Genomic DNA, 27199 nt, shown 5'->3' on the forward strand with positions numbered 1-27199 from the left:
CATAAGAAATTGAAGGATGTATTACCGAGTCATTCTCTTTTTCATAAGATGTTCAAAGATGAGCAGTTTCATAGGAATCCCCAAACGTGTGCAATGCGTTAGGGAGTCCCTGCAAAGCCCCTCTTTTCAAGCCCTTTGGATTCTTCTTCCCTGGCATTTATCCTAAACATAGAATCTGCTCCAGCTGATGCCACCTATGGGCTGGGGACAATCCTAGAGGTTGACAGGCATTACAGATCATGCTCACTGACTTGAGTCCACTAACTGGGAAAAGCTCGCTGATAGGAACAGGCTGTCACTTGCAGGTGTGTCCAGCGCCATTACACTGTCATCTACAGAGTTCTCACTCAGGGACCATGCAATAAAGTTACAAAATAATCACCAAGAACCCCTCGATGTCTTCAGCGTGTTTACAAATTGGGGCATCAAAGCTCTCCTGCCTGGAGTCTTCAGACTGAGTTGAACTCGTGTGGATCTAAAGAAAGCTGTCTTTTCCTTTCGGGGCCCTCCTCACTAACTTTTTGAGTGAAGCTATTTTTCCTGTCTCTTCTTCATCAGTCTTTTGAAATTACTCATGCATATGGATTAGGTTTTTGTTTGCCTTCTAAAGAAAGAGACGATTCATGGGAAGAAGCTTGAAGGAGTTGAAAGGCCATCTCCACACTTATTTCTGACTGCAGCTGTGGGACCCAAGCCAATGTTCTTGCTTCGTAAATCAAGGTGTGTCTCCTATAACAGCAGGGACTCTGGCCAGTGACTCTCTGAGGCTCCTCTGGCTCCCCATCACCTGAACTATGTATTTGATATTTTCTTAATGCTGTTTGTAATGTGTTTGTTGGAATGTGCACACAAGGAGTACACCCTGTAGACATGCATAGTCTGTGTAGGAAAAGGAGCCTCATATATATTAAATAACAATGGAAGTATCCTCCCCAGTTAATCACAGTAAATCACCTTGACTGAGCACTTTGAATTAGTTAATACTATCCTAAACATTGTCTCAATTTCACCTTATAAAAACCCACTGAAGGAGGATGTAGTTACCTCCAAATTGTAGGAAGCTGAAACTCAGCTGATAAGAAATTGACAAGAAGTCCCATAAGAGCCAGATAGTATGAGCCTACTTCAGCCCTAGGCTCCAAACATTGTACTCTTCTATAGAGTGGTGGTTCTGTAGTGGGAACATCTCTTTACCCCAGGTATTGTGTATTTATATTAGTATACATACTTGGGTCCCTTAATATATTAAAGGCACATGCCTTTGGGAGAGATTCCCAGAGCTTTGCTGGGTAGCTGGGTAAATTATAATCTACTTAAGAAATCATTTACTTTTAGTTTCGGATTAAGGGCACAGTTTCTTTAATTTGACCACAGAAGCTTCTCAAAGACATGCTTGACACATAGGCAACAGGCAAATTAGGTACAAACTGATGTATTTATAATTTAGCCAGAAGTTTTGTTTTCTAAGTAAGTGAAATTGTGTTTGCCTCTTTAGAGTCGTGCCATGTGACTTATTAAATATTTGCTGTCTTACTTTCTCCATCCCATTGCTTATGCTGCAGGGTAAAGGGACAAGCCATAGCCTATGCTTCTGTAGTGTACCACGAGTTACTCAATGACACCATGAACTTAACAGGTTAGCATTCATACTCATTATTAATTTTATTTTCACCACAACCCTCTACACTATACCAAAATCATGAATTTTAGCCTCCCACTATACCTGAGGAGAGAGTTCTAAAGTGATGGCCATCTTTCCTTTCCATCAGCCCTTCAGTTGCTTAATTCAGACCTGTAACCCAGCTCCATCATTGTATTCATAATGGGGCCGTATTGGCTTTACCTAGCACTTCCTTTTTTAAAGAAATGATTCAAATGATTAGTGGGGCAAAAGGTAACATACACAATGATTTTGCCTGTCAGGAAGGTTTTCATGAAATGGTAGATTTTCCTCAGGAAGACCTTCCATCAGTAAAAGAATGCAAAGGCCCTTGGGCACAGAGCCCCCAGAGTGATGAATGTCTCTGCAACATAACTCACACTGGGGGGCTTTTAGGCAAATCAGAGGAGCTCTTAAAAACCATCAGTGAGCCGAGGTAAGGCAGGGTTGAATTAATGCCAGCTCTTGGCTGCCATGTGAGTACATCTGGTCTTGTTCCTTCTGGTCTGGTTGTGTACGCCATGCCCCAAAAACATGGGGACTGATCTGTAATTCTTCATCTCCCTGTGTGGTTTCTTCTGCTCTGAGAGTTCCTATTGATCAGTTTGACCCACAGTACTTTAGAATCATGATCCCTACTGTTTTCATTACTCCTTGTCCTCCATATAGGGAAGGAAAAGTACTGAGATATGAGATAGGGAATACTGTGGAGCTGGCCTTTTAGTGTAATAATTTGAGCCAGTTGTGATTCTTAAGAAGCACAGCAGTTACTATGAACATCAACCTTAAGATGTAGTTGATACTGTTCATTCAAAGATGGATCAGCCACACTTTTAAAAATGGGTAATGAAGAGGGATGTTTTTATTGTTGTTTTTCAGAGTTTTTTTTGCATACAATTCAGCATGAATTGGGCTGAAAGTGTGGCATGCTTTTATTGGCTAATACCTGATCTTTATCACACACGCCCTCCCCCCAGCTCTGGTGTGGCATCTCCATGGGCCCAGAAGCATCATGGATGACACCAAAGTTATCATAGGAAAGATTATCATAACAAAATAAGTCAAAGCAATTCTCTTTGTCCTTCTCCCACTCAGTATTAATAACAGCTGGTTAATCACAGGGACCCAACGCTCCATGTTTCTGTGTGTACCGACGCGTGCATCAGCTTCTTAAGCTGTGGCTTTGCTGCCAGGGGCCCCACTATCAATCTGATGGAGGTTCTTTTTATGATTGTTTCTTTTATTTTTTGAGATTGTAATGTAATTACATCATTTCCCTCTTCCCTTTCCTCTTTGGAGGTTCTTCATTGGCCTTTCAGAAGGCAAATGGTATAGGCCTTTGTTCACCCAGCCTCCCCCTTCTCTCCACAGCAATGTCTGTACATTAGAAAGATCTGTTTAATGAGAATCTTGTGTGGTTCCTATCTTTGAATACCTCCCTAAAGTCCTCAGACTTTGAAAACCTTTATTCTGGGCCATGAGCCTGTATGGAAGTAAGAGTTGTCAAATTTTGTCCATATGCTTTCTGCATCCTCCTGGTTGGAGTTTTTCCTCACTTATTGCAGAGATGAGAAGCAGTGCCACACATCCAGCCACTGTTACTTTAAAGGTCTTCTATTTAGGGTGATGGAGACAGTGCTGACTAATGCACCCAGACTCTAGCATAGCATGAACATTTTCAATCAGTCTCTCGGGTCTTCTGCTTTTCTTTGGGAAATTATTGCAATCTTACCCCATCTTTAACTATTCATCTTGTATCAGCCATCCAAATATACCCAATAATGCTCTTCCTGAAAATATGCCAATTGCTCTAATCACAGCTAACCTGGTATATTACATTGTCATGTCTCTTTCTTAGAGATTGTAACGTAGCCCCAAAGCATGCCCTTGGTGCCTGTACAGATTCTATTTTAAAGATTCCAGGAATGCTTGTCTCATGTACTGAGACTGTTTTACTGATCTTGCCCATCTCCTAAAATGTTGGTGCAATTCTTGTGAGTTGATCCAATCTTCACACCATGTCTGGTCACGGCCTCAAGGAGATTTTACTGGTTGACGTGTTGTTTGCATGTGCTCCCAAAAGTCTGGGTTAGTGTCTGTGGGGAGGTCATTTTGCCTGTTGGGCCAAGTTGCCAGCTCAGCAGGCACACATCTGGGGTATTGGTGCTCTGGTAGCCTACCTTCAGGTTCTTAAGCAAGACTGTGGGTCACTTAGCATAGGCTTAGGGTTTCACCAGCTGTGTCTCTAATGTGGTTTGTGTCTATTAACCCCTTTAAACCAGCCCCAGAAAGGTGAAGCCTTTGGAATTCCAGCCTCAGTGAGAAAAGAGAATCTTCTACCAATGACAGCTTCGCAGTGTTGATCTCAGCTTCCCCATACCTAAAAGAGCTAGTCAAACTTCATTTTAATCCAGCCAAAGACTGTGGGGTGGGGGTGGGGGGATTCGGTGGGATGAAGAGGGGGATCAGAGGATAACAGGCTGAAAAATGACCAAAATGCTGTATATACATACATGAATGGGATTGTCAAATAATAACAAAAAAGGAAGGAAGGAAGGAAGGAAGGAAGGAAGGAAGGAAGGAAGGAAGGAAGGAAGGAAGGAAGGAAGGAAGGGAAGGGAAGAAGGAAGGGAGGAAGGCAGGCCCTACTTCATGAAGTGTAACAAACTTTTGTCTTTGTGTGGACTGTGAGTTTGTCAAAGCATGTGAAAAGCCTCAGATATACAGGTGCCGTCGTAACACTTCCAAAGAGTATATAATGGTGTCTTTAAGGATATGCTCAAAAATTGACTGGTAGGATGTTCAGCTTGATATTGTTAAAAAGTATAAAAATCAAAAAAAAATAATCGAGAGAGTTAAAATCAGCAAAATAATGGAATCCCTCATGTGCCCATTATAAATAAAATTGCCGGAATAGGTCTGTAACACTAAAATGTATTGAGACTACCTAAAAGCTGGTTTCCTTTGAAAACGAACATCGCCATATATTGTCTCTGTTGTGTCAATCCTTAGGTAGTAATTTAGCACCAGGGATAGCTAAGGCTACAGGTGTTGTTTTCCTTTCGTAAATCTTTGTTCCCTGGTGTGTGTTTATTGCTTGGTAGTGATATTCATTCCTAGAAAGAGAAGTCCATGTTGGTCCTAACAGGGAAGCAGTAATGCAGAGCAGACGCCCCCCTTCATGCTGCCCTCTCCTGCCATCCAGGTGAAGCCCAGGCGCTGAGGTTCTCCTGGCAGCTGACAATGCCTGCTGGAAACTCAAGCTCTGATTTGTGTCTGCAGGGAAGGAGAGCCCCCCAGTCAGTGACACTCCAGATGAAGGGGATGAACCCATGCCTGTCCCTGAAGACCTCTCCACCACCTCTGGGGCACAGCAGAACTCCAAGAGTGAGCGAGGCATGGGTAAGTGGGTCAACGTGGTGTCCCTCAGGCTGGGGGATACACGCAGTTAGGAAATGGCTGCTGTGTAGGGTAAGGTAGGTGTGATCACTCCCTCTTGTCCTCTGAGGTCAGTCACTGACGTACTTCAGGGTTTCCTGACTTGGGCAATCTGTTTTAATTAATGTGTTTTTAAGGTGGTTTCCTGCCTCTGCAAATGGTCTTGGTGTTACTATGTGCTGAACTACTAGCATGGGTACCTTTTGAAACACATTTACATAAATTTAAAGGTCAATTTAAATCAAGAGACTCAGCCAGTGTTGGAGCATATAGATCTCCTTTATTTAGTCCCAGAAGCACCCTAGGTGATAGGGGTTTGTTTTCCAAGGTAACCCAGGCATAAACAGATGCTTACAACACTTGCCTGTGGTTCTCATCACAAAGCAAGAGGCTTGTTCTGGGAAACAGAAGAAATTGTCCTTGGACCATGCTACACAGGGAGAGCCCCTACTAGAGAGTCAGGCTGCTGACTTGGTTCTCATGGAGAAAGAGGTGGGCTTGCCCTGAAATTCCACAGCTGCTGTGGAACCTCTGCAGAATCATCATGCTGTAGGCATGCTTTAGGGAACTGAAAACAAGGCTTGTTCCTGGAGAGCAGGGAAGACATGTGTTCTCCACTTGTTATAGATGAGTAGGTCACGGGTGCCATTAAAATGCTGTTGGCATCTTGTCCCTTTGGCCATGGAGTGTGAGTGGGGATCAACCTTGGCTGTCACTGCTGGCTGGCGCCATCACAGGCTAAACCCCTTGCATTCTGAGTACAGTGCTCAGTACCAGGTGCTCTCAGTGTGGGAATTCCCTTAGACTTGTCGTTTCCAGGGCTTCCTCCCCCTGACTATCACTGTGTGCAATGTTCAGTACAATTTCCTTTCAGGGTGAAGTTTAAAAAATAGGAATTTCAAAGCCGGGCGGTGGTGGCGCACACCTTTAATCCCAGCACTCGGGAGGCAGAGCCAGGCGGATCTCTGTGAGTTCGAGGCCAGCCTGGGCTACCAAGTGAGTTCCAGGAAAGGCGCAAAGCTACACAGAGAAACCCTGTCTCGAAAAACCAAAAAAAAAAAAATAATAATAATAAAATAGGAATTTCAAACTTGGGAAAATAAAAGGCCCTGGTAAATCTTTTTGCCTGGTTTGGCAATATCAATTGACTTGGCCCTGAAGACAGAGGGCGCTCTTTGAAATGGGCCCCACAAACAAAGGGAGCAAGAGTTCTTGTGGGCAGCTAGAGACCAAAGAGTTACTTATCAAGAAAGCAGAGAGAAAAAGCCCAGAGGACAGATAGGATGTGGGAAAGGGACGAGAGGATACACCCTAGAAATGCCCCCAGCCACAGCCCATGGTGTCCACCTTGTCCTGTGTGACCCTTGAAGGAAAACCCCCAGTTCCACCTGTAAGCTGCAGGCTGTGAGTTTCATAACTTGTTGAATATAACATTAAATAGAATAGTGTGGAGATAACATGGAGAGGAAATTCACAGATTAAAGGAAATAAAGTTGAAGCCATACCTCACCACACTGTGTCATGGGATGGCTCATGAGAACTAAAGAGTCAAAAAGGACAGGGGACCAGGAGCCACAATAGTCTGGGGCAGGAGCAAAGGGCGGCAGGAGGAAGCAAGAGTCACCATGGAGACAGGGAGTCAGTAAGAGGGATGTGGTCATGCAGGAGGACAAGTCTCAGAAGGACACACCCAAGACTCCTGGTCCCTGGTTGTGACCCTCAGAGCAGAGCTTCTCATGGCGGAAGACATTAATGGCAGACAAAAAGGAGAAGGTGGGGAAAGTGCGTGTTGTGCATCCCAAGATTTACAGTCCTGGAGAAAGGGGCCCCGGGTCGCTTCGGTAGTAAGAGAGGGCAGGCAACAGGGCATCAGGAAGAGACAACGAATTTATTAATTAATGACAAATCCATAAGTCAAGCCGTGGAGGTGCACACCTTTTAATCCCAGCTCTTGAGAGGCAGAAGCAGGTGAATCTCTGAGTTCGAGGCCAAGCTGGTCAACAAAGTGAGTTCCAGGGCAGCCAGGGTCCACAGAGAAACCTTGTCTGGGGAGGTTGCGGGGCAATGAATCCATATAAATTGAAAACAACCAGAAAACGGAGAAATGTGTTCAAATAAGACAGTACCAAAGGGAAGACTGACCTCAGATCCAGGTGTGAGCATCAGAGTGGACAGTCCGAGGAGGCACTGTCAGAGCTGACCAGCGGTGAGGGTGGAGGAAGTTGGGTCACTCAGTGCGAGAGAGACAGGCCTGCTGTTGACAGCTGTGAGCTATTCCAGATGAGACAAGAATAGACCAAGTAAGAAAAGCAGCAGTAGGAGATGCTAGAAACCAACCCCCAACTAGTTAATGGTCATTCCCAGGACTTGAACGTTAGGATTTCACACACTGCTGCTTTTTCTAATAATACTGTAAGAACACCCTAGATCTGTGTATACATATTGGGACAATGATAGCCAGATGCAGAGCAAGACAAGCACCAGTATTGGGCCTCCATTTTCTTCAAAGTCTGAATAAGAAGAAACAAAGGGTTTGAAGTGCAGCTTGAAGAATTTAAGTCAGACCCAAAGGAGAACTTTCTGGCAAGCAGCAATTTAGTCATCAGAATGGTCTACTTAATGACACTGTGGCTTGTTCTTTCTGAAGTGGTCTCTTTAAAAATGAGAGAACTCTCAGCTCTCTGAAGTGGTTGTGTCTGAAACCATTTGAAGCTGAGGAAGCTCTCATTGACCTCTCCGGGCAACCCTGAGTTTACCGAGTCTCAGTTGTTTGCGGGGGTGGGGGGTGGGGTAGAGCCAGTGAATTGACACAGAACTGTTGGGCCTCGTAGAGGTCTTCCTGGTGGACAGTGTCCAAGCTGATGTCTAGAGAGAGAGGGGCGACTTGTAAAAGAAAAGGAGCTGCTCTGTACTCCTTTCCTTTGCTCGGTAATACTTCTTCCTTCTTTCTGGTGACTTTTCTCCTGGTTTGGGTTTGCTCTTACCCCCTTGTGACCTAGAAGGGACCAGAGCGGTGCCACCCTTCCTACCTGGCAAGCTGAGGACTGTGGCCAAACAGGGAGAATCCAGAGTGCCACTCCGTGTTTACTGCAACCACAGGGAAGCCCGAGCAGAGGGGAGGGGGATTCCAGGTTAAAAGCACAGACACACACCATGAGAAGGCCGGGCCCCTGTGGAGCTTAGCCTAGAGTCCAGGGAAACCGCCAGCAGAAGCATAGGTGCGCCCAAGGCTGAGCTGGAAACGGGGTGTTTCCAGATCAACCTGAGTCGAGGTTTCAGGGGATGCTTTGGCCCTTGACATTGGGACAAGGGAACCCAGACAGAAGGGAATGGGTGCAAACTCTGAGAGGGTCCATTCTAGGCTGTGCATCGCCCTTCGAGTGCACCTTAGCCTGATAACTCACCTGCCAGCTCCGAGAGAGGCTGACCCTGCACAGCTTCTCACTGAGTGCCTGCACCCAATTCGGGCTCTCCTTAGCTTGGATGGAAGGGGGGAAAAGGTACAAAATAAAAATCTGCATTCTTCCGTTCCTCTAGGAAGCCTGAGAGAAATAATGGAGTGTATCGAAGTCTTGATCTTGGTTTTTATTTTGTTTGGCTGGTTTGGTTTGTTTTTGTGTTTGTTTGTTTGTTTGTTTCTTCTCAATTCATAACATTGATTCAGCCATGACGTCAGGGCTGAAGTGGAAACTATAGGCAATTTCAAACTATACACAATTTCAAGTTTTCATTGCGTGTAGGCAGCGTAGGTGGTACTGTGTGGAACATGAAGGCATTTAAAATATATTGTCACATATTTTGTAACTGATAGTCCTGGTGCCAGGGTCCTCTCCTGTGAGGGGGGTGGCGTTTAGTCTGGGCTTTGGTTGGCATACAAACTCTGGGTGTCACTGTGGCATTTCAAACATACTGCGGCACCAGGCTTATTCCCCCTGTCAGTCACTACGGTCCTTGCCTTTCTCCTGTCTCCGTGGTCAGCTTCAGGCAGGCGAGGGTGGTCCTCGGGTGGGTGGCCGTTCTGAGGATTCTCTTAGGCCCAGGAGAGGGAAGAGGGGCTGGAGGGAGTTTTTCAGGCCTGGAAGTGAGACAGCAGGCCTGGCTGGAGAGTGGGCAGCTGGCTTCAAGTACGGATGTGAGCCCCGTTATCTAATCAGCAGCTAGAGGAAGTTGTTTTTATCGGTGAAATGCATCTCTTCTGAAGCGATAGCCCCACTTCAGCTTGGAAGAAGCATTATCTTGCAGTATCTGAGCAGCTGCAGCAAGTGCAGGGCCTGAAGGTGTTAGCAGGCAGCGTCTCCAGCCCAGGGAGCTGCTGCCGGCCTTGGTTTCTCTTCTCTGGGGAGGACTGGAGGATGTAGGTTAGCTTTTTGAGCACTTTGCTGTCTCTTTCTCCCGTTCTTGCTCCTCTTCGGAGCTGAATGATCTGGGCTGTGGTTTCAATGGGGCAGATTTGTGAAATTCTGTTCATAATGTAACTTGCCATCTACCATGGAATGCTTGTCAGAGCCACTGGCAGGCCCACCCCCATAGGCATATCCCGACCAGCTGGGAAGTATCCCTTTTTCATGAACTTCTCAAAAACGAGATACTAAGTAGTATTATAAAAACTACTTTCCCACCCTCTTTCTCTTTCCATGCTTGGCCTGGGGGTGGTGGGTGGCTGCAGCCTTGCCTCCAGCAGAGGACTGAGGATTGCAGTCTGTCCACCAAGCCTTTTGCCTTCTGCATCTCCCTTAATCTATCAGCCAGTGGGAATCCCAGTGATCTTCCTGACAGTGGGTCATGCCTGAACTTCGAAGTGACTCTGCGCAACACCTGCCATCTTGAGTTGGGCTTGGGTGCACACAGGCAGACCAAGCAGCAGGAATTCAAGAATGTCCCTTGGAGGAAATGCAAACTGATATGTGTTTGTCAACACCTGTTCATGCATGCTTGCTTCTGTTAGGTGGAGAGTATATTATTGTATGTATGATGAATGGATATGTGTTTGTTTATATGTGGTAGATATGTGTGTGCTTATTTATGTGTTCCTGTGTGTGGTATTTGCATATATATGTTTTGAATATATATGTGCATATATTTGTACATAGGTACGGTATATGTGAACATGGACATGTGATATTTTATGCATGTGTGTTTGTGGGTGACACATAAATATTTATGGTGTGTGTGGTATGTATGTGTGAGGTATGTGAGGCATATGTATATATATATATATGTGTGTGTGTGTGTGCTGTATGTATATATGTGTTTGTATATGCTATGTATACACACATTATATGGTGCATGTGTATATGTTATGTGTGGTATATATGTATATCTGTGTATATGTGTGTGGCATATGGGTGGTGTGTGTGGTACGTATATGATATTGTATATATACACAGTATGTGTGGTGTGTATATAGTGTGTATCTGAGATGTGTGTAGTCTCATGTGTATTTGTATGATGTGTAGCAATGTGTGAGTAGTGGTCTGCTATTTATGTGGTGTATATGTTTGTGGCATGTGTATGGTAAGTATATATGTGGTATGGATGTGTGTGGCATGTGTGATTTGTGTAGTTTATGTGTGATATGTATGTTTGTGTCTTGTGTGTAGTATTTATGTGTAGGGTATGTGTATGGCTTGTGTGTGGCATGTATATGTGTGGTATATATTACTTGTGTGTGGTGTGCAGGCGGCTTGTGTGTGGGATGTATGCATGTGGTATTTATGTGTGTGGCTTGTATAATTTGTATAGTATGTATGTTGTCCACAGTGTTTGTAGTGTAGGTGTGGCATGGATGTTTGTGGCATGGATGGTGATGTGTATGTGTGCTGTGTGTTGTGAGGTAAGTGTATGAATGTTGCTTTTTTTAATATTTATTGCACTTATTTTGGGGTGTGTGGAGCTGCAATATGCATGTGGAATGAAGCATGTGTGAAGGCCAGCAGACAGCTTGCAGGAGTCAGTTCTCTCCTTCCACCAAGTGGATCCCAGGGATTGAAGTCAGGCTTGGCCGCAAGCACCTTTACCTACTGAGCCATCTCACTGGCCCAAACGTGTGGATCTTACCCAATGCTATTTTCCTGGAGATGCTGGCCCTCAGCTGGCTGCTTTCAAGCATGTGGAGCCCCTGGGTCTGGTGTGTCCTAGCTCTTCAGCTCTGAAGTGACTACCGTCTGTGCACCTAGCGGATGAGTTCACCTTCCCTAGGCAATGCCTGCAAGTTACACCCTGGCATGGAGTTCACCCCAGCCAACACTCAAGGTGTCGTTAATGTCTTCATGTTGTGATAATGACAAAAATCACATATCGTCTCAATTGGGAGACCTTGTGCCTAAGCCCCTATGAGTAAGTGACTTGGGCAGAAGCCTTGACACTAAGCCTGACATGAAATCATACCCTGGGTCCCAACAGAGGGCAACTCAAGGTCCCTGAAAGAACTTCACTAATTTCCTGTCTGAATTCCGGGGCACAAGAAGCCTAAGCAAGCTCTGTCAGGCCCTGGTAGAGAGAAAGTGTAGACAACTGTGCTGATGGAGGGTCAGGGCAGAGCATGACCTCATACTTTGGGCTAGTCTCTTCCTGTATAAAAAAAGCCACTCTATACCCTTCACTTCCTTGTATTTGTAGACTGGTGGCCACAGTGCCCCGAAATGTCTTTACTATCTGATCCAAAACAGAGCCACTTAGGTGCACAGCATAGCCCTGCCCCAACCTTGGCTTCATTCAGTTTAGTATTTGTGTGGCTGTTGTTTGGGTCACCTCCCAGCTTTGTGTGGGTTGTCTGGCCGTTCGGGGATGAGGGAAACCCTTCAGATCCCCAAACTATCCCTAGAGCCCTTTAGCGTGCAAGACGGGTTCGGCCATTGCCTTGGTAACCTTGACAGCTTAAAGAAAGGCTGGAGAGGGACGCCTGTACTACAGTGATGCCGTGATAAACTCTTAGAGAATATCTTCAAGGAAGACTTTTTCCTAACTGGACTGAGGTTCAGACGCATGGAGCAGCTGGCTTGAGCAGGGATGTGAGAGGGAGCCGGCCCTGTTTTGACTGGAGGAGGAGTTGAGGAAAGAGGAAAAGATGCTTAGAAGGGACAGAGTAGAGGCACTGGAGGACCTCCACAGCTTGGTCTGAGTGGTCTGGGGTGAGCAGTGGTGCTAGCAAGGGGCCCCTCCCAACGTGTTGGCCCAGGTGAGAGCCCCAGCTGATCTGCGTGTTGGAGTTTGTTCTCATGATAGTCTTTGGAAGTCTTCTGGTCTCCTGGAAGGGTGTGGGGAAGGCAGTGCCAGGAGGCAGTGTGGGGGAAGAAGAAGAAGAAGAAGAAGAAGAAGAAGAAGAAGAAGAAGAAGAAGAAGAAGAAGAAGAAGAAGAAGAAGAAGAAGAAGAAGAAAGCAGGTAGAGATGGTGTTTATCTACTGACTTGGTACAGGTCCTTGTGTCTAGTGACCGACTGAGGTGACTGGGACAACGGTGACTCTGCTGAGTCAAGTGGGGAATCCAAAGTTGATTAAGATAAAATCCAATGATGGTTCTGAGCCAAGGAATTAGCTGGAAAGTGGGGACGGAAGAGGCACAAGTGCCATCTTTGGGTAAAGTCTCCTGGGTAGGACAATGGAGGGAAACCTCGGGCACACATTGGAAACCTTGTAGGAACAGGAGCCTTTAATTGTATAGAAAAGAAAAAAGAGAGAGAGAGAGAAACAGAGAACACGTCCAGTGGTTCAGGCGAAGTTTCTCAGAAGAAATATGGCATGGAAGCCACAGAGAAGATGTAGCAAAGGTGAGAAATGATGAAGTGTGCGCAGGAAGTGCCCTTCAAGGAGAGTCTGGGCCCCTGGTGCATTTCCCAAAAGTAGCTCAACAAGGTGCAGGCAGAAACCAGACAGACTGCCAAGGAAATCAGGCAGATGAGCAGCAGGATTGGGGGCGGGGGGTGGGTGGGGGGAGGCACAGGGAAGGATGGAAAGATCAGAGGAGGAGGAAAAGGGAGCTGAGAAAGTTGCTGGCTGAAAGGGAGGATATCCAGGCTGGCATTTCAGGGTGAGAATATTTGAATTCACTTTAGGAAGCAGAAAGGACTGGAGAAAAAGAAAAGACTGAGCTCAGAGTCCTGGGAGGCAAGCAGGGTGCTTCCCATGATGCCCTGCGCACTCCCTTTGGATCTCTCTTCAGAAAGCCTGACCCAAAAGAGTTTCCTGGACCCTTTGTTTTCTTTCTAGCCTCACACCTCATCCTTCCAGGTGGAGTTGGCCTCGATTTCCCCCCTGAGGGTACCCTAGCACCTGTTCTTCCCTAGAGTAGGGCAGTGTCCCAGCAGTGTGGATGGAATGATGGTGTTGCCCTACTGAGGGTGGAGAAAGGAGAGGAGAGGGCAGGCAGGAGGGTTTGCAGTTGAGAAGATCTGATGCTCACCATCTTCGTTATTCATTCACAATGGCATAACTACTGTTTGGGGCAGAGGGGCAGAGCCTTTGTGGGAGGCTGTCCCTGCCACATCGCCAATGGTGCTACCCCACCCAGGCCACTGTGACAACCGCATATCTCCATAGAGCTTCCAGGTGAGAAACTGACTTAAATACCATCCACACGTCCCTCCCTCGGTGTCTTCCCCACACGAGAGCTTGCAAGTTCACACAGGCCATCTTCAGCTGGCTAAGGCTTTTCATTGTGGTTAGTCATGTTCCAGAACCCAACATAGAAATCAGAAGTATACTGTAGAAAATTTGAAAAAAAAAAGAGGTGACAGAGTCCCATCCTAGGATGAATAGCAGCCCTTCTTCCTGGTTTTATTTTCCCCGCATGTGTTTCCAAAGGTACAGGCTAACTGTGGAAAGTGGTTTGTTCCTATAACTAAAACCCAATGTTAACCTTATCTTCCCCTTACTCTGACCACTTAAATTCAAAATTCGCATTGTGCTCCACCAATTTCCTGAGGGAGACGAAGAAGAGTCCAAGATTAAAGGGCTCTGCAGAAGATAAGACAAGTGCTGCTTTCTGTGTCGGGTTTTGGTCTCAGTGTTATTTTCTGCTTTCTTCTCTGTGTGTTGAAAGCACTGGCGGTTCTCTATGTAGAGCAGTCAACTGACATTCCGTTAACTTTCCTCCTGCATGGGGTTTCAGAAAGAAATGGAAAAAAAAAAAAACAGGTTTTGTGCTGTGGTTGCCAGTTACCACCTGTCCTCCTATCTGGTTAGGACATTTTTCTGATTTGGGAAGTGTAAATATAACCCAGAAGAAAAAAAAAAAAAGCTTCCCTTCCTTTTATGCAAAAGTAGAAAGGTTCAAGTAGAGACACCAAGCCCTACCCATCACCCTTCAAGTTTGCGGAGAAGCAGTTGAGCAGGGTGCAGATGCCTGCTGAGGGGTGGGGGGGTGGGGGGTGGGGGGATGGGGGGGTGGGGGATGGGGGGTGGGGGGGGTGGGGGGGTGGGGGGGTGAAGAGTGCGGGAAGCATTCCTCCTCCCAGGCCTGCGTGGCTGAGTCCCAGCTCCGGCCTCCACCAGACACGCTCAAAGGATCACAGACCTGCTCGTTATTTTAACCTTGTCTTGGGAATTGTCTTAGGATAAGAGAAACTTGGAAAGAATTCAGGAAGTGTACTCCAGTTAGCCTGGAGCCAGACAGAACCAGCCGATTTCGGATAGATTCCTTCGTGCTGCCAGACTCTTAGCTTGTAGTCTACTGTGGTTAGAAGTCTTTACACCACACACATGTGGCCAGTGCTACAAATTAGGGCTTGTTTTGTTTTGTTTTGTTTTAGTTTAGTTTGGGATTTGAGAGCTGGCTTGATATGATTTTTGTATTTTGACAGCTACAATGAAGTATGGGAGGTTTCTTTTTTTTTTTTTTTTTTCTTTTTCCAATAGCTATCTATCCAGTGAAGGGTAAATTTGCCTCTCAAGAGTTGACTCCCAGTGGCTCTCTGCTGTTGGTATCACAGATGGGGCCTCCCGCAGCAACTGCTCTCGGCCTCGTACTAAGCACAGAGCTTCTGTTGAATCCATCAGTTATGTGCACCCCAGAAGTTGGTACACAGATCAAGAGGTGACTCCCCTCACTGGCCCCTGCACCTGTGGTGGTTGTGAAGCCGCTTTCTCAGTAAGGCTTAGCAGTATGCAAATGTGGAGGAGAATGATCAAAAACTCATCCTCCCGTGGAGGGACACAGGACTCTTGGGGCTCTGAAGCACCTGACCCCTGCTGGAACTCGCTTCTCTGGTAGAAGAAGAGCTGTTGGTGCCACCCCTGTCTGGAGTCAGGTCAAGGCAGGCATCCCTGGTCACAGGACTGAGGTGTGTCTTTGCAAGGCTGGCTGCCAGGAGTACTTCCCCTACAGGGGATGTGGCTGCAGGCTGTCGATTTCCATGGAAGTCACCAGGCCAGGATTCCAGTGAAGCCCTGGATATCCGGCCTCTTCCCCATCCAGCAGGGTGTGAACTGTGATCGGGTGATCAATGGATGGCTTCCAGGCTGGCTCCTGCTGCCCAGCAGGGCCCAGGCAATTGTGGACATCCACTTTTTCCAAATGAAGGACTCTTACCCTAGAAGTGAAACCCTGCTGAAATGAGAAAAGGACTTTTATGACAGCCCTGCAGGCAGCTATATGATCATTGTTATTATTGTTCTTAGAACCTGGCAAAATGTTGACTGCTCTCACAATGGCTCTACACTCCGCTTGAACTTGGTTGCGATAAAAATGAGAATCAGCAGTGACCCCCGGAGCCCTTCTCTCAGCTTCTATTTACACCACAATGTTTAATATTGACTACTAACTGTTGCCTGGTGTGGTGACCACTTGTTTGATCCTGGTGTGACAGTTGAAACAGCCTTTAGTGACATTAGTGTTGGGTGGAGAGTGCTGAGACTTGAGCGCAGTGGCTTTAATCCTGAGAAGATGGCCGTGGGTCGCTGGAAAGCCATGTGCATTTGCTTACAGTTTTAGAGGACTGTTACTTCCCTGTGGTCCTCGCACTGGTTTTTACATTCGCCTCTGTGCTTATGGGTATGAAAACACCTATTAAGGGTTTGTGTTCATCGGTGTATTTTTCGCATTTCAGTAACTACTTTTATTATTGGTGGAAAGCCTCTTGAATAGTAACCCTGCTCTCAGCCTGCTCTGTGCCTCTGTATCACACACATGCCCAAACTTGCTGTCATCCCCTCGCACACCGGCAGGCTCCCCCCACAACTGTGAGCAGCCCTTGTCTGGGGTCAGGAGTCTCGTGGATGCATGGTAGCCGGTGTCTCTGGAATACATCTATGCATGAGTCACTGCCCTTGTGTAGCGCTATCTACTGGAAATGCAGTAATCTGCAAAGGTGCTTGTGAATTCCCTGGAGCAAGGAATTTCAAAAAAGGAGGGAAAAAGCACAAGTAAATTAATGTTTCTATATTTTATTTCATCAATATATCCAAATAGTATTACAAATATATAATCACTCTAAATAGGTTTTTTTTTTAAAAAAAAAAAAATGAGAACTTTTTCCCTTGGACAGTTTGAGCCCAGTGTGGATTTGATGCTTATATCACATCTCAGTTTGGACTGACTGCTTTCCTTATCCTCAGGAGCCAACTAAGCCATCCTGTTGGAGGGGGTTGATTTCCCTCACCCCTATACTGTGCTCTAGCACTGAGCTGTAGCCCCAGCCCAGGCAGGCAGAGCTTAAGAGTTCCTGAGAAAAGCATAGAACTGTAGTATAAAAAAAGACTATGGGATTGACGCTGAGTTTTAGTTCTGTGTCTTCCACACCTTTGCTCAATCTAAGTCCTGTCCCATTTGCACTCGTGAATCATTCTGGGCGTCAGCATTTTAGCAGCAGGCCCTGTAGACATTTGCTTCCACACAGAGAGCCGTAGGCGTAGAGCAGCAGGAACCTGGGAAGCACATCTGTTTCCCTGAGCCCAGCTGACTCCCAGGTGAGGGGAGGGGAGACACTTCTAGCTTGTGTTTCCACCCCCTTCGTTTGAGTTTTGTTTTGTTTTGTTGTTTTGTTTTTTGAGACAGGGTTTTTCTGTGTAGCCCTGGCTGTCCTGGAACTCACTCTGTAGACCAGGCTGGCCTCGAACTCTTAAAGATCTGCCTGCCTCTGCCTCCCGAGTGCTGGGGATTAAAGGCTGGCGTCACCACTGCCCGACTTCCTTCCCTTCATTTGATTCCTGTGTTCTCCTGTGGTCTTGGTGCGAAGCTATTTATTGACTTAAGTATCTCCCAAGCCTGGCAGTTGCTTCATAGGCAAAGCACACTCTGGAAAGGTACCACAGTGGACAGCTCCCAGCACGCTGAGCCCCAGGGACACACCGTGACTGCTGTGAAACTGGTTCTGCAAAAATAGTGGCCCCCGAATCCTCTTGCTACTTCCTAAAGAATGCCACTGCAACCTGATGAAGCGACAGGGGGGAAGAGGTGTTGGAAAAGGATTTTCAAGGGAGAAACGGAGGCCAGCTTCCTTCCCCGTAACCTTAAAATGTAAGCCGTGTGTTTGCCTCAGCACCCACTGCTGTTCTGAAGGCCCGGGTGTGGATGGCTCTGGCGTTCCCACCCCTCAGACTGCACCCCCACGCCTGGGCCCAGTACAGACACCCCCAGCCTTGCAGATGTCTGCCCTGCCACTGCCTACTGCTCTTCTTACGGTTCAGGAGACAGGGTGTGTCCCTGTGCGTGTGGCAGCTGGGTTTCCTGAGCACACCATGATCCAGAGCACAGAGATAGGATCTGTCATTGTGGCTTTGTATTGTTATTGTCTTATGATTCTCCTTCCCTCCCTCCCTCCCTCCCTCCTTCTCTCCCTTCCTCCCCCTCCTTTCCCTTTTCTCTCTCTCTTCCTCCCTGTCCACTTCCTTTCTCTTCCTCCCTCTCCCTCTTCTTCTCTCCCCCCTTCCCTTTTTCCTTCTCCTCTTCCCCCTTCCCCCTTCCCTCCCTAATGCTCACCCTTCTTCCTTTCTCCTCACTCTCCCCTGCTTCCCTCCTTTTTCTCCTACCCTCCCTTTTTCTACTTCTGATTTCCCTCCCTCCTCCCTCCCTCATCCCTTCATCCCTTCCTTCCTTTCTCCTTCTTCTTCCCTCCATTCCTTCATTTAATCACAGATATGTGGTCATCAAAATTTGGTTGCTTGAATGGATCTGAGAACCGATAGATGGATTGTGTTGCGTTGGTCCAGCCTCAGCACTCTGCTCCAGAGGCACAGGCAGGTCCATCAGATACAGGCCCGTTGTCACGAGTAACCGGAAGCATCTTTGGTGCCCATTGGTGGTAGCTAGCAGAGCCAAAGCCACGTGTCTCAAGGCCACTGGCTCTTGGTTTTTTGCTTCGTGTTAAGTAAGTTAGTCAGGCATTCCCTGGTTCAGGATCTATTGTGGTGAAATAATCTAGCTGGCGTATCACAGAAGGCTTACTGTGCCATATCCATAGGTATAAAAACCAGGGCTCCTGAGCACGTCAACCACTCCAGATTTATGGAACCAGCCTTATTGTAGCAAATTTTCAAGTAGAAGTGGATTTGTTTAATCCTACTTGGTTGTGAAAACTAATAAGAAATCTGAATAATTACTGCCATGTTCCTCAAAACTGTGTAGTCTCCAGAACACTACCACTGCACCTACTTGCGACCATTGGAATGAGTGTCTTCAGAGTCATGGGTGGACAGGAACCTGTCCCTTAAAGAGTTAAATGTACACTGTGTCTTGCCGCTGGCTGCTCTTCAGACTTGGAGCTGAAGGGGGAATGTGTTCTGAGTGGACTCAACGTTTCAGAGCTCAAGAGACAGCTGGAGGCGCTATTGAGACAGATCCAGGGTTAAGCGTGTGCTCCTTCTCAGGCACCCTGTTAGGCAGAAGTCACCGAGTAAGAAGAGATCACAGTGTTTACCCTTTGATGGAAAGGAGGAAAGGTGCAGAGATAGAGAAACAAGAAAAAACAAAAGGAAAGTGAGAAATAAAATGTAGAAGAATATAGCCTGTCCCAAAAACTATTCTGTTCATTTTGGACACTTAAAATTCACTTATATATTTATGGAAATGGTTGGCTAGGTGCACTGAAGTTTCATAGCCACTTTTATTGAATTCACTGATGGCAGTGTGACCATTCTCCTGGCAAAAGCTGTCATATGTTAGAAAATGACACTTGAGTCACCATTGGGCCACGTATGTGACAGTCCCACTGATGGTATCTGCTAGTGGAATCATAGCTGTCTGTGTCTGTACTTAACACACTTTGATGATCACGTGGGGATGAAACCACCTCAGGATACATTTCTTCTTCAAGAATGTCCGTGGTATCAAGTGATTCATTACTATAATAGCTTCTGTCTGAACATGGATGAAACAGATAGTGAATATATGTCGCCGAATATACATGGCTGGCCTTTAATGCCTTTCTCCCTCACCCTGTACCCACGGAGCAAGGCAAATACAAGCACAACTTGTGAGCAATATCATGTTGCTGCTGTGCCGAGAGGTCCCAATTCCCTTAAAACACACTGGATAAAAGGCCACCCAGGCACCATGTGGACTCAGCAGTCCATTTAAACCAGTCAACAGGCAGGTTACTCACCATGGGTGCTGGTAGGATGGGGTGGGGATGCGGGGGGCAGTGAGACGACAAACATTGAACTAAGTCTGTCCATCTGGAGTCCCTTGCTTCTGTCTGCAACATCACTGTTTTCTCCTCTGTGGGAGCCCTTCCAATTGCAGACGAGACATGCATACATGAGGCCCACTGAACACACCCTTCTATCTAATTCTTCCTATAGAATATAATAAACACAAAGAGTGGACACTACAGTACACTGGCCTTGCTTATGGTTCTCATTCTTTAGAAGACGTTGACCTGTATGCACTTCTCTTACATCAGTGTGCCTGTAGAAGGCATGGCACAGCTAGCCAGGGGGTTCACTAACCACGATCTGTGACCTCATGGTTTCTTGAGCACATGTTCTTACCATTCTGAGGACACAAGGCTGAGTAGGAAGGCTGCCTCCCTCACTCTTGGTGTGTTGCATGAGTACACACACAAGAGTATGTGAGAGTTTTACAGCCACGTCCTTGTCCCCTGTTGACTATCAGCTCGTAAGCACTTTCCCCAGAAGAGGTATCTCTTGTGCCTCCCGGAACCGTTGACATTTGGCCAAACAATGAGATCTGCTCGTTTTCATTATCCTACTCGGTCCAGTGTGTCTCAGCTCAGTCTGTGCAGGATGCATGGGCCTTGTTGAGTAAGACAAGATTCCTGCCTTTAAGAGGTTCATTGTCTCTATTCCATAATATGTTTGTCTGGAAACATCGTTTTTTTCTATTTTGATCATGTGATGCTCTGTGGATAAAATATGGAAATGATGAAATTAGGATTGCTGAGCTGCTCAGAGTTTTGCGTTGATCCCTGTTCCCCTAGACAAACACCTGCAGGAGGAAACTGATGGACCAAGCTTAAAGTTAAAGTCATTCTTTAAATCCATTCAAAATATGGTTCTTTAAAGGGGCCCCAAACACCCCTATACTCTTCAGTTAAAGGAGTGAAAACATCCTGATGCCCACTCTTTTCAATTCTTATCCTAGTGAAGCTTATTTCACAAGGAGTTTTATCCATTAGGTCTTGTATTGAGTTTCATTTTTACTTTGGCAAATTGATTTTTCTCCTAACATTCAGGGTTTCTGAGAGTCAGTTGAAAGGTTTGGTGCCATGCCACATAATGTGTCAGATCATTCAAGAGCAGTTTATGAATGCATAAAGATTTCTTGGAAGGTTTGAGTGAAAGGGGGACCAGGGAGGAAGAATGCTTGGTAATAATGGTGTGTGGAGATGTGTCTGTGGCTGTTGGTACAACATTCCTGGTTTGTGTTAAATGTCTTGCCTTGCTGCTGGTGGAGTTCCCTGCTCATTCTTCAGGTCAGGAAGGCTGGCCATTCCACAAAGAAACAGGAGCTGGTTTGGAAGGCAGAATGTTTTACTATAATCAAGATGTAAATATTTAGCTTTGGAATTAGAAAGGATAACACAAATCCCAAGATTCTCCTGCTGTGTGCCTGGAGCATTTCCAAGAGAATACCCTTCCTTGCTTGGTTTCCCATCTGTCATTCACACTGTTAAATGCTGACAGAAATTGTTTGAGTTTGTCAGAGAAGTTAGAAGTCGTGAATTGTGGCATCCAGAGATACCATCTTTTCAGATCCACATGAGTCCTAACAAGGAACGCTCTCCAATAGGAGAACGCTTGCTGGTCAGAGATGCCCCATAAATAAGCTGTTAGTGAAATTCTCACCTCCAAAAGGAGAGCAACAGTGGGGTAGGCATGCTCAGAAAGTTATTTGTGGCACATTCTTTGGGGTGACGCACCTCTCTAAAATGCTGCTTCTCCACTATAGCCTGAAGGCTCGAACAAGGGTGAAGTGGTTTTAAGATGAGGGGTATCACCCACAGCAAGTGGGGGCCCTCCTCACTGGAACAGTGAGCTGGGCCACCATTTTCTTTTGAGATCAAACCAACCAGACCACGGGACCAGATATGGTTGCAGTCAGCAATGCTTCTGTAGGTAGACGTGGAGTCAAATAAACTTGAGATAAGAGACAACAGCTTCAGTGAGGGGTTGTTGCCCAATCTTTCCATAAGATGACCGTGAACTACTCACAGAAGCGAAGAGGTGACACCCTGAACAATGTACAGCTAACTGCAGGAGACCTTGCCTCTGTGGCATACACAGATTCCAGGTACATGTCCAAGGACCCAGCACAGGCTGGAAGTGTGTTCACTGTGTCAAATTGCCAGACACCATGCTTGCTTAGCTTAGTTTTCTTATCTTTGAATCTCCCAGTACTGTGAAGCCTCTTTAGGCTGTGACCACCTTTTCCTTTAAGTGTACGTGTTCATATCCTTCATTGCCATCCAAGGAACAAATAATTGCTGAATGGCATTCTGTGGCCAGGTACCTACCATCTCATCGTCTAATTTCATGCAGGACATTCTTGCTAGCCATATAATGTGGGGGCAGGGAGGGGAGTGAATGAGCCATAACCTGAGTTTTTCTGAGGAGGCAGAATTTTTTTTTTTAACTTCAATGCACACAACAAGTAAAGGGAGAAATCAAGGTTGGGGGGGTTGTTTGTTTGTTTGTTCAGTTTTTCAAGACAAGTTTTCTCTGTGTAACAGCTCTAGCTGTCCTGGAACTCGCTCTGTAGACCAGGCTGGGCTTGAACTCACAGAGATCCACCTGCCTCTGCCTCCTGAGTGCTGGGATTAAAGGTGTGCACCACCATGCCCAGCGAGAAATCAGTTTTGATGGGCACATATGTAGGGTCCCTGGTACCTCACACGGATCTACAGACCTTCCTCCTCACCACTGGCCCAGCCCTTTGACTTTTGTAGAAGGTTTTCCAGGTTTCATTCGCACCCTCCTGGCAATCTTAGCGCACTGAAGCAAAAGCAGCTCCCTCCTCTCTGCACTGCTCTGTAGGGGTTATCTGTTGCAAAGGGCCCTGCAGCTGCACCACAGGCACTGAGTGCTGCTGGTCACTGCCCAGAGCTGCTAACCTTGGCCTCTGAGAGCTCTGCCTCACCCCTGAACGGTTAGAAATGTGTCACCGAAGTGTGAAAATGTTTATGCTGTTAGATTTCCCATCATTTCTATTCTTTCGATCCCTCTCATTTGCATGGGTTACTCATAAATGTAGATCTTGGGTATGATTTGTACAACTGCTCTGTTGTCAGTCTGCAGAAAGGCCTTGCTGGGTGGGCTGGCCTCTGGAACTACTTCACCTGCATGTGCTGGGTGTCAGTGAGTCACAGGTGGTGCTATAGGAGCTGGCCTGGAGCCAAGGGCTGAGGAAACAAAATGTGTGTGTGTGTTTGACACAATTACGGATCCCCCAGTTGTTCAATTAATTTGTGTGATAACATCTCTGGATAAAATCGCACACACTGACTAATAATAAACTTTGTGAGTTCAGGTTGAAGAACTCTGAAACAGTCACCACCTTGTAGTTGTTCACGAGTTGTACCCCTTATTGGGTAGTCTTTGTGATATGGTGACTGGTTTGTGGGCTTCACTGTTGTCATTTTTATGATACTGGAAGAGTGGGTTGAACCGTAGTACTAATAAGGCTTTTATGTTTAAAAGGATGTCATAGCGTACAGCTTGAGAACCTCGATTAAACTCAGCCTTTCATGGTTACACCTTAAAGTTGAAACACATTTCATTTCATCATTTCCCAGAAGAGGCACTCAATTCACCCATTTCCTGTTTTAATCTCAGGATGTTCTGTCTTTGCTCCATATCTACAGTCCCAGTAGCACAACCCTGGAAGTCAACATCAAACTCTTGCCCTACCTGAGATTCGAGAATTGTGCACATAGCTGCCATTCATTCTAAACTATCTTTGCACAGCTCAGTGAGGCAGGGCTGGCTCTTCCCCTGGTGTCTGAAACGTCACAGCCAGCCATGGAGCGCCTCATCACAGCAGCAGCAATGTGCCATGTCTGACGCACAAGCTCTCCTGCCCCCAATCTACCACAGACAGTGTTTACCATCTGTCATTGAGGTGGGAGTGGCATTCAAGACCAATGCCCCTAAACTACTTAATCTTACGACCATTCTATTTCCAGTGCGCTTGAGCCACTGTGTGTAAAGAATTTTCTTTGAAGCTGATTGATGCCTCCTGCCCCGAGAGTCTTTAAAGATGTATGTGTGTCGTTGATGATGATGATGATGATGATGATGATTGATCCCAGCAGCTGTCCATGCTTAGCACATGGTATCCAACTGAGCCACACTCCCACACCTTGTTCATTCATTTATTCTTTCCTTCAGCGAGCGTATCTCTTGCTTCCCATGTACCCAGGGTATTGAGCTGAGGTTTTCACTTCTGTTCAAATTTCAGATGGTTAGACCCCCAGGAGCAGAAAACATGCTTATGTTTGTCAGCCCACAGGTCCTGCACTCTGCTAAAGAGAGGTTGTTTTGCCTCTCGAGCCCCTGGCTCTGAAATGTCTTCTCTGTTCTCACATTGAGTTATGTCTCTTCCTCTGTTAAACTCCTGAAGATTAGGATAAGAAAGTGTCTTTTCCCCACTACGGTGCATAAAACAGGGATCCTGCTCCCCAGGGTGGGTGTCTCAGGGATTCACCAGGGTAAGTGCATGAACTGTAGTAGTTCAGGGGTTTGCTGGTCCTGATGTTTGGCTCTTCCTTCCTTCCCATCCTGGACCCCTTGTCTTTGCTGGTGCAGATGAGTGTGAATGACCAAGGAGTGAGCAGAGGGATGGAGGCAGGGGCCCGGTGTGGATCTGGTGGTCTTCTGAAGAGGGCACATTTTAAACTTAGTATTTTAAAGGTCAGGCCGCAAGGCTGTTCCTTCCAACCCCTGCTCTCTCTTCAGATTCTTTCTAGTTAAGCTTCCACTGTATTTCTGTCACTTAAACCAGAAGCCTCCAAGTGGACATGAGACACAACCACCTCCTTAGCTGATGGCCACATGCGTCTTCGTATTTGTTAAGAGTGTGTTTTACTGGGACCCCTTCCCTGACATAGCTTGGCAGCATCAGTCACGTAGACATGGATGTTTTGTCACTGCGGAGTGTAAAACTTGGCAAACTTCACGAAATGCGCATTTCCCCTCAGAGTTTTTTCAGGTTGTTTAAACTTCATTGTTGGAGAACGAACTGGCGTTCATGGGTGGTGTATGACTCTCTGTGTCTCTCTGTCCTGGTCTTGCTTTCACGGTCAGATCTCTTCATAAAATCACAAGTCCAAAAAAAGAAAGGAAGGAAGGAAGGAAGGAAGGAAGGAAGGAAGAGAAAGAAAGGAAGGGAGGGAGGGAAGGAGAGAGAGAAAGAGAGAGAATGAGAGAGAGAAAGAAAGAAAGGGAGGGAGGGAGGAAGGAAGGAAGGAAGGAAGGAAGGAAGGAAGGAAGGAAGGAAGGAAGGAAAGGATTCCCAGGGACTACAGGGCGGGGCAGGCTACAGGGAGAGTGTCCGTATCTGCACTAGAAGGTATTTGCAGCTTGTGAATCCACAATTTCCAAGGCACTGGGACTGACGGGTCTGGTTTTCGTGACCTCAGCCCTTTCTCCCAACACTTGCAATGACAAGCTGTTTCAGCCTGTGCCACCTCTCCAGGCCACCGTGGGTATCACAACATGGCATGGCTGACGATCTAGTGCAATCCCTGGTGACACAGGTTAAGTGGCCCTGGGACACAGGTGAGGATATCCTGGTGATATGGGTTAAGCGATCTCTGTGACATGGCACGGGGGAACATCCACATGGCACATGATTCCATGCGGTGACACAAGTGAAGCCACCCACGTGACAGTTGGGACATTCAGGGAACAAATGGCACAAGTAAGGAAATCCAGTTAATATGCCAGAGCACAGGTGAAGACCCAGGCCAGCGGAACCAGCACGCCTGCCTAAACTGATGTCTGTGGAGTCCCAGAGACTGTGGGGACAGACTGATGGCCAAGAGCCTACTGGATAGGGCTTTTGCCCCAATATTAACTTTCAACCGTATTGCTTTTATTATTTTCATCAATATCTAAATTACTCTCATTTCATTTATTAATTACAGAATATCAGCAACCCTCTTAGTATTTCTGTACCCAAGACAGACTATGTTCCACAGCTTTGGCCTGACTTCTTCAGGGAAGGCCCTGTTGTCCCAAACAACCCTACACCCAGAACCTTTTATCCTGGGGCCCAGCCTGGCGCTGAGCTAGGGTATGGGGAGGGTGCTTGTGCCTGGAGGGCACTGGCTCCTGGGCTCTGCTGAGTCCCTCTGCCACATGGGAGTTAAAGGGCTGCGCCTACCTTTTGTGTGTTTGAGGAACATGTTTCTCAGCTCTCTTGGGCTGTGAGCAGCTGGTGGTCCTGGGGACCTAAGGGAAGAGGATGGAGAGAAAACCAGTGTAAAGGGGGTGTGTCAGCCACTGCTCTGGGTTACCTGGCTTCTTTACCCTTACCCTCAGGGTGGCATGGCAGAGGTGGGCAGCCTCCTTTCCCTACCTGTATGTGTGTGAGCACAGCCCTTTCCACAGTCTGATGCATCCAGAAAGTGGATGCCGGGCTTGAGGTGATGACATGGAGCTGCTTATTCTGAGTGTGGCCTGGGAGGTCCCAAAAAAGCAGGAGACACAGCACCCCAGGCAGCTACCTTTACACCACGTGCGTCTTATACACAGTACAAAAAAAAAAAAAAAAGCAATGCTTAGAAATGAAAATACTTATCAGAACTTACGGGGGGAGATGGAATGGCAGAAACATCCGGGCACACATTTCTTACACAGTCTCTAGCATTTCTGCTCTTTTACCTGGCATTGCTGGATTCAGTGTATACTCTAACATCAAAACTATGATGGTGGAGATACCTGACACAGAGAAAATGCCATCCAGAGCATCTGACCAGGAGAGTGCCCATCAGAAGCCTTGAGACGTAGGGAATGGGCCTGGGTTTCTCCGGAAGGTGGACTCAGTGGGTCTTGGGCCCCTCTTCTGCATAGCCCAGTCCCTCAGGCTCCGTTAGGCAAATCTTCCCCGGCCTCCATTTTCCGGGGAAGGACTGAGGTATCTGAATGTTCCCTCCCACTCACAAATACACCTGTCCCACACAGGTGGAGGGGACCCTTGTCTAGTGTATGTTCTGGGACCTGGCGAAGGGCTGAACATGGTGGTGTCTAGCAGGAATGTCTTGTAAGAACAATGCTCGGAGCAAGGAGAGCCCTCACCCACTGGGTGCATGGCCTCCCCGGGGCAGACACACAAAACCACACAGACATGTACGCATTGCCCACTGCCTTAAGCTGAGGCCGAGGCTGGAGCTTCTGAATGTTTCTCAGTTGGCCTACGGCTTTCTTGTGGAGAGTCCCTACAAAGTTTCAGATGCTAGATTACAAGACAATAAATCAACAGAAACAATCATCAGAGCCACTGGTCTGATAGAAAGTCTCCGTGAGCATCAGTTTGTTGTTAGACCGACCGTGGCTCTGGGGTAGCTGATGCTTCTCTGGAACAGTGACTTCAGGGACCCTGTAGGACAGCAGCGTGTGAACTTTAACCCCTGACTGGTAAAGGGAACTTTCCATTTGCATCAGGCTGTTTTCCAACCTCCTCAGTGGGCTCTGCCAGCTCTGCTGCAA

At 46.8% G+C, this 27199-nt stretch overlaps 1 protein-coding gene across 14 annotated transcripts in view; it reads left to right on the top strand.

Moving 5' to 3' along the window:
* Nucleotides 1–27199, top strand: part of Ikzf1 (IKAROS family zinc finger 1) — a 94398-nt gene that overhangs the window by 18500 nt on the left and 48699 nt on the right. For all 14 annotated transcript variants that reach the window (XM_052734510.1, XM_052734511.1, XM_052734518.1 and 11 more), the window contains exon 3: nucleotides 4943–5062. In XM_052734510.1, coding sequence (XP_052590470.1) covers nucleotides 4943–5062 — 120 coding nt within the window. The remainder of the gene's footprint in view (nucleotides 1–4942; nucleotides 5063–27199) is intronic.

Source organism: Peromyscus californicus, unplaced genomic scaffold (assembly GCF_007827085.1).
Source record: "Peromyscus californicus insignis strain IS unplaced genomic scaffold, ASM782708v3 Scaffold_13__1_contigs__length_99412109, whole genome shotgun sequence".
In the NCBI taxonomy this organism is placed as follows: Eukaryota; Metazoa; Chordata; class Mammalia; order Rodentia; family Cricetidae; genus Peromyscus; species Peromyscus californicus.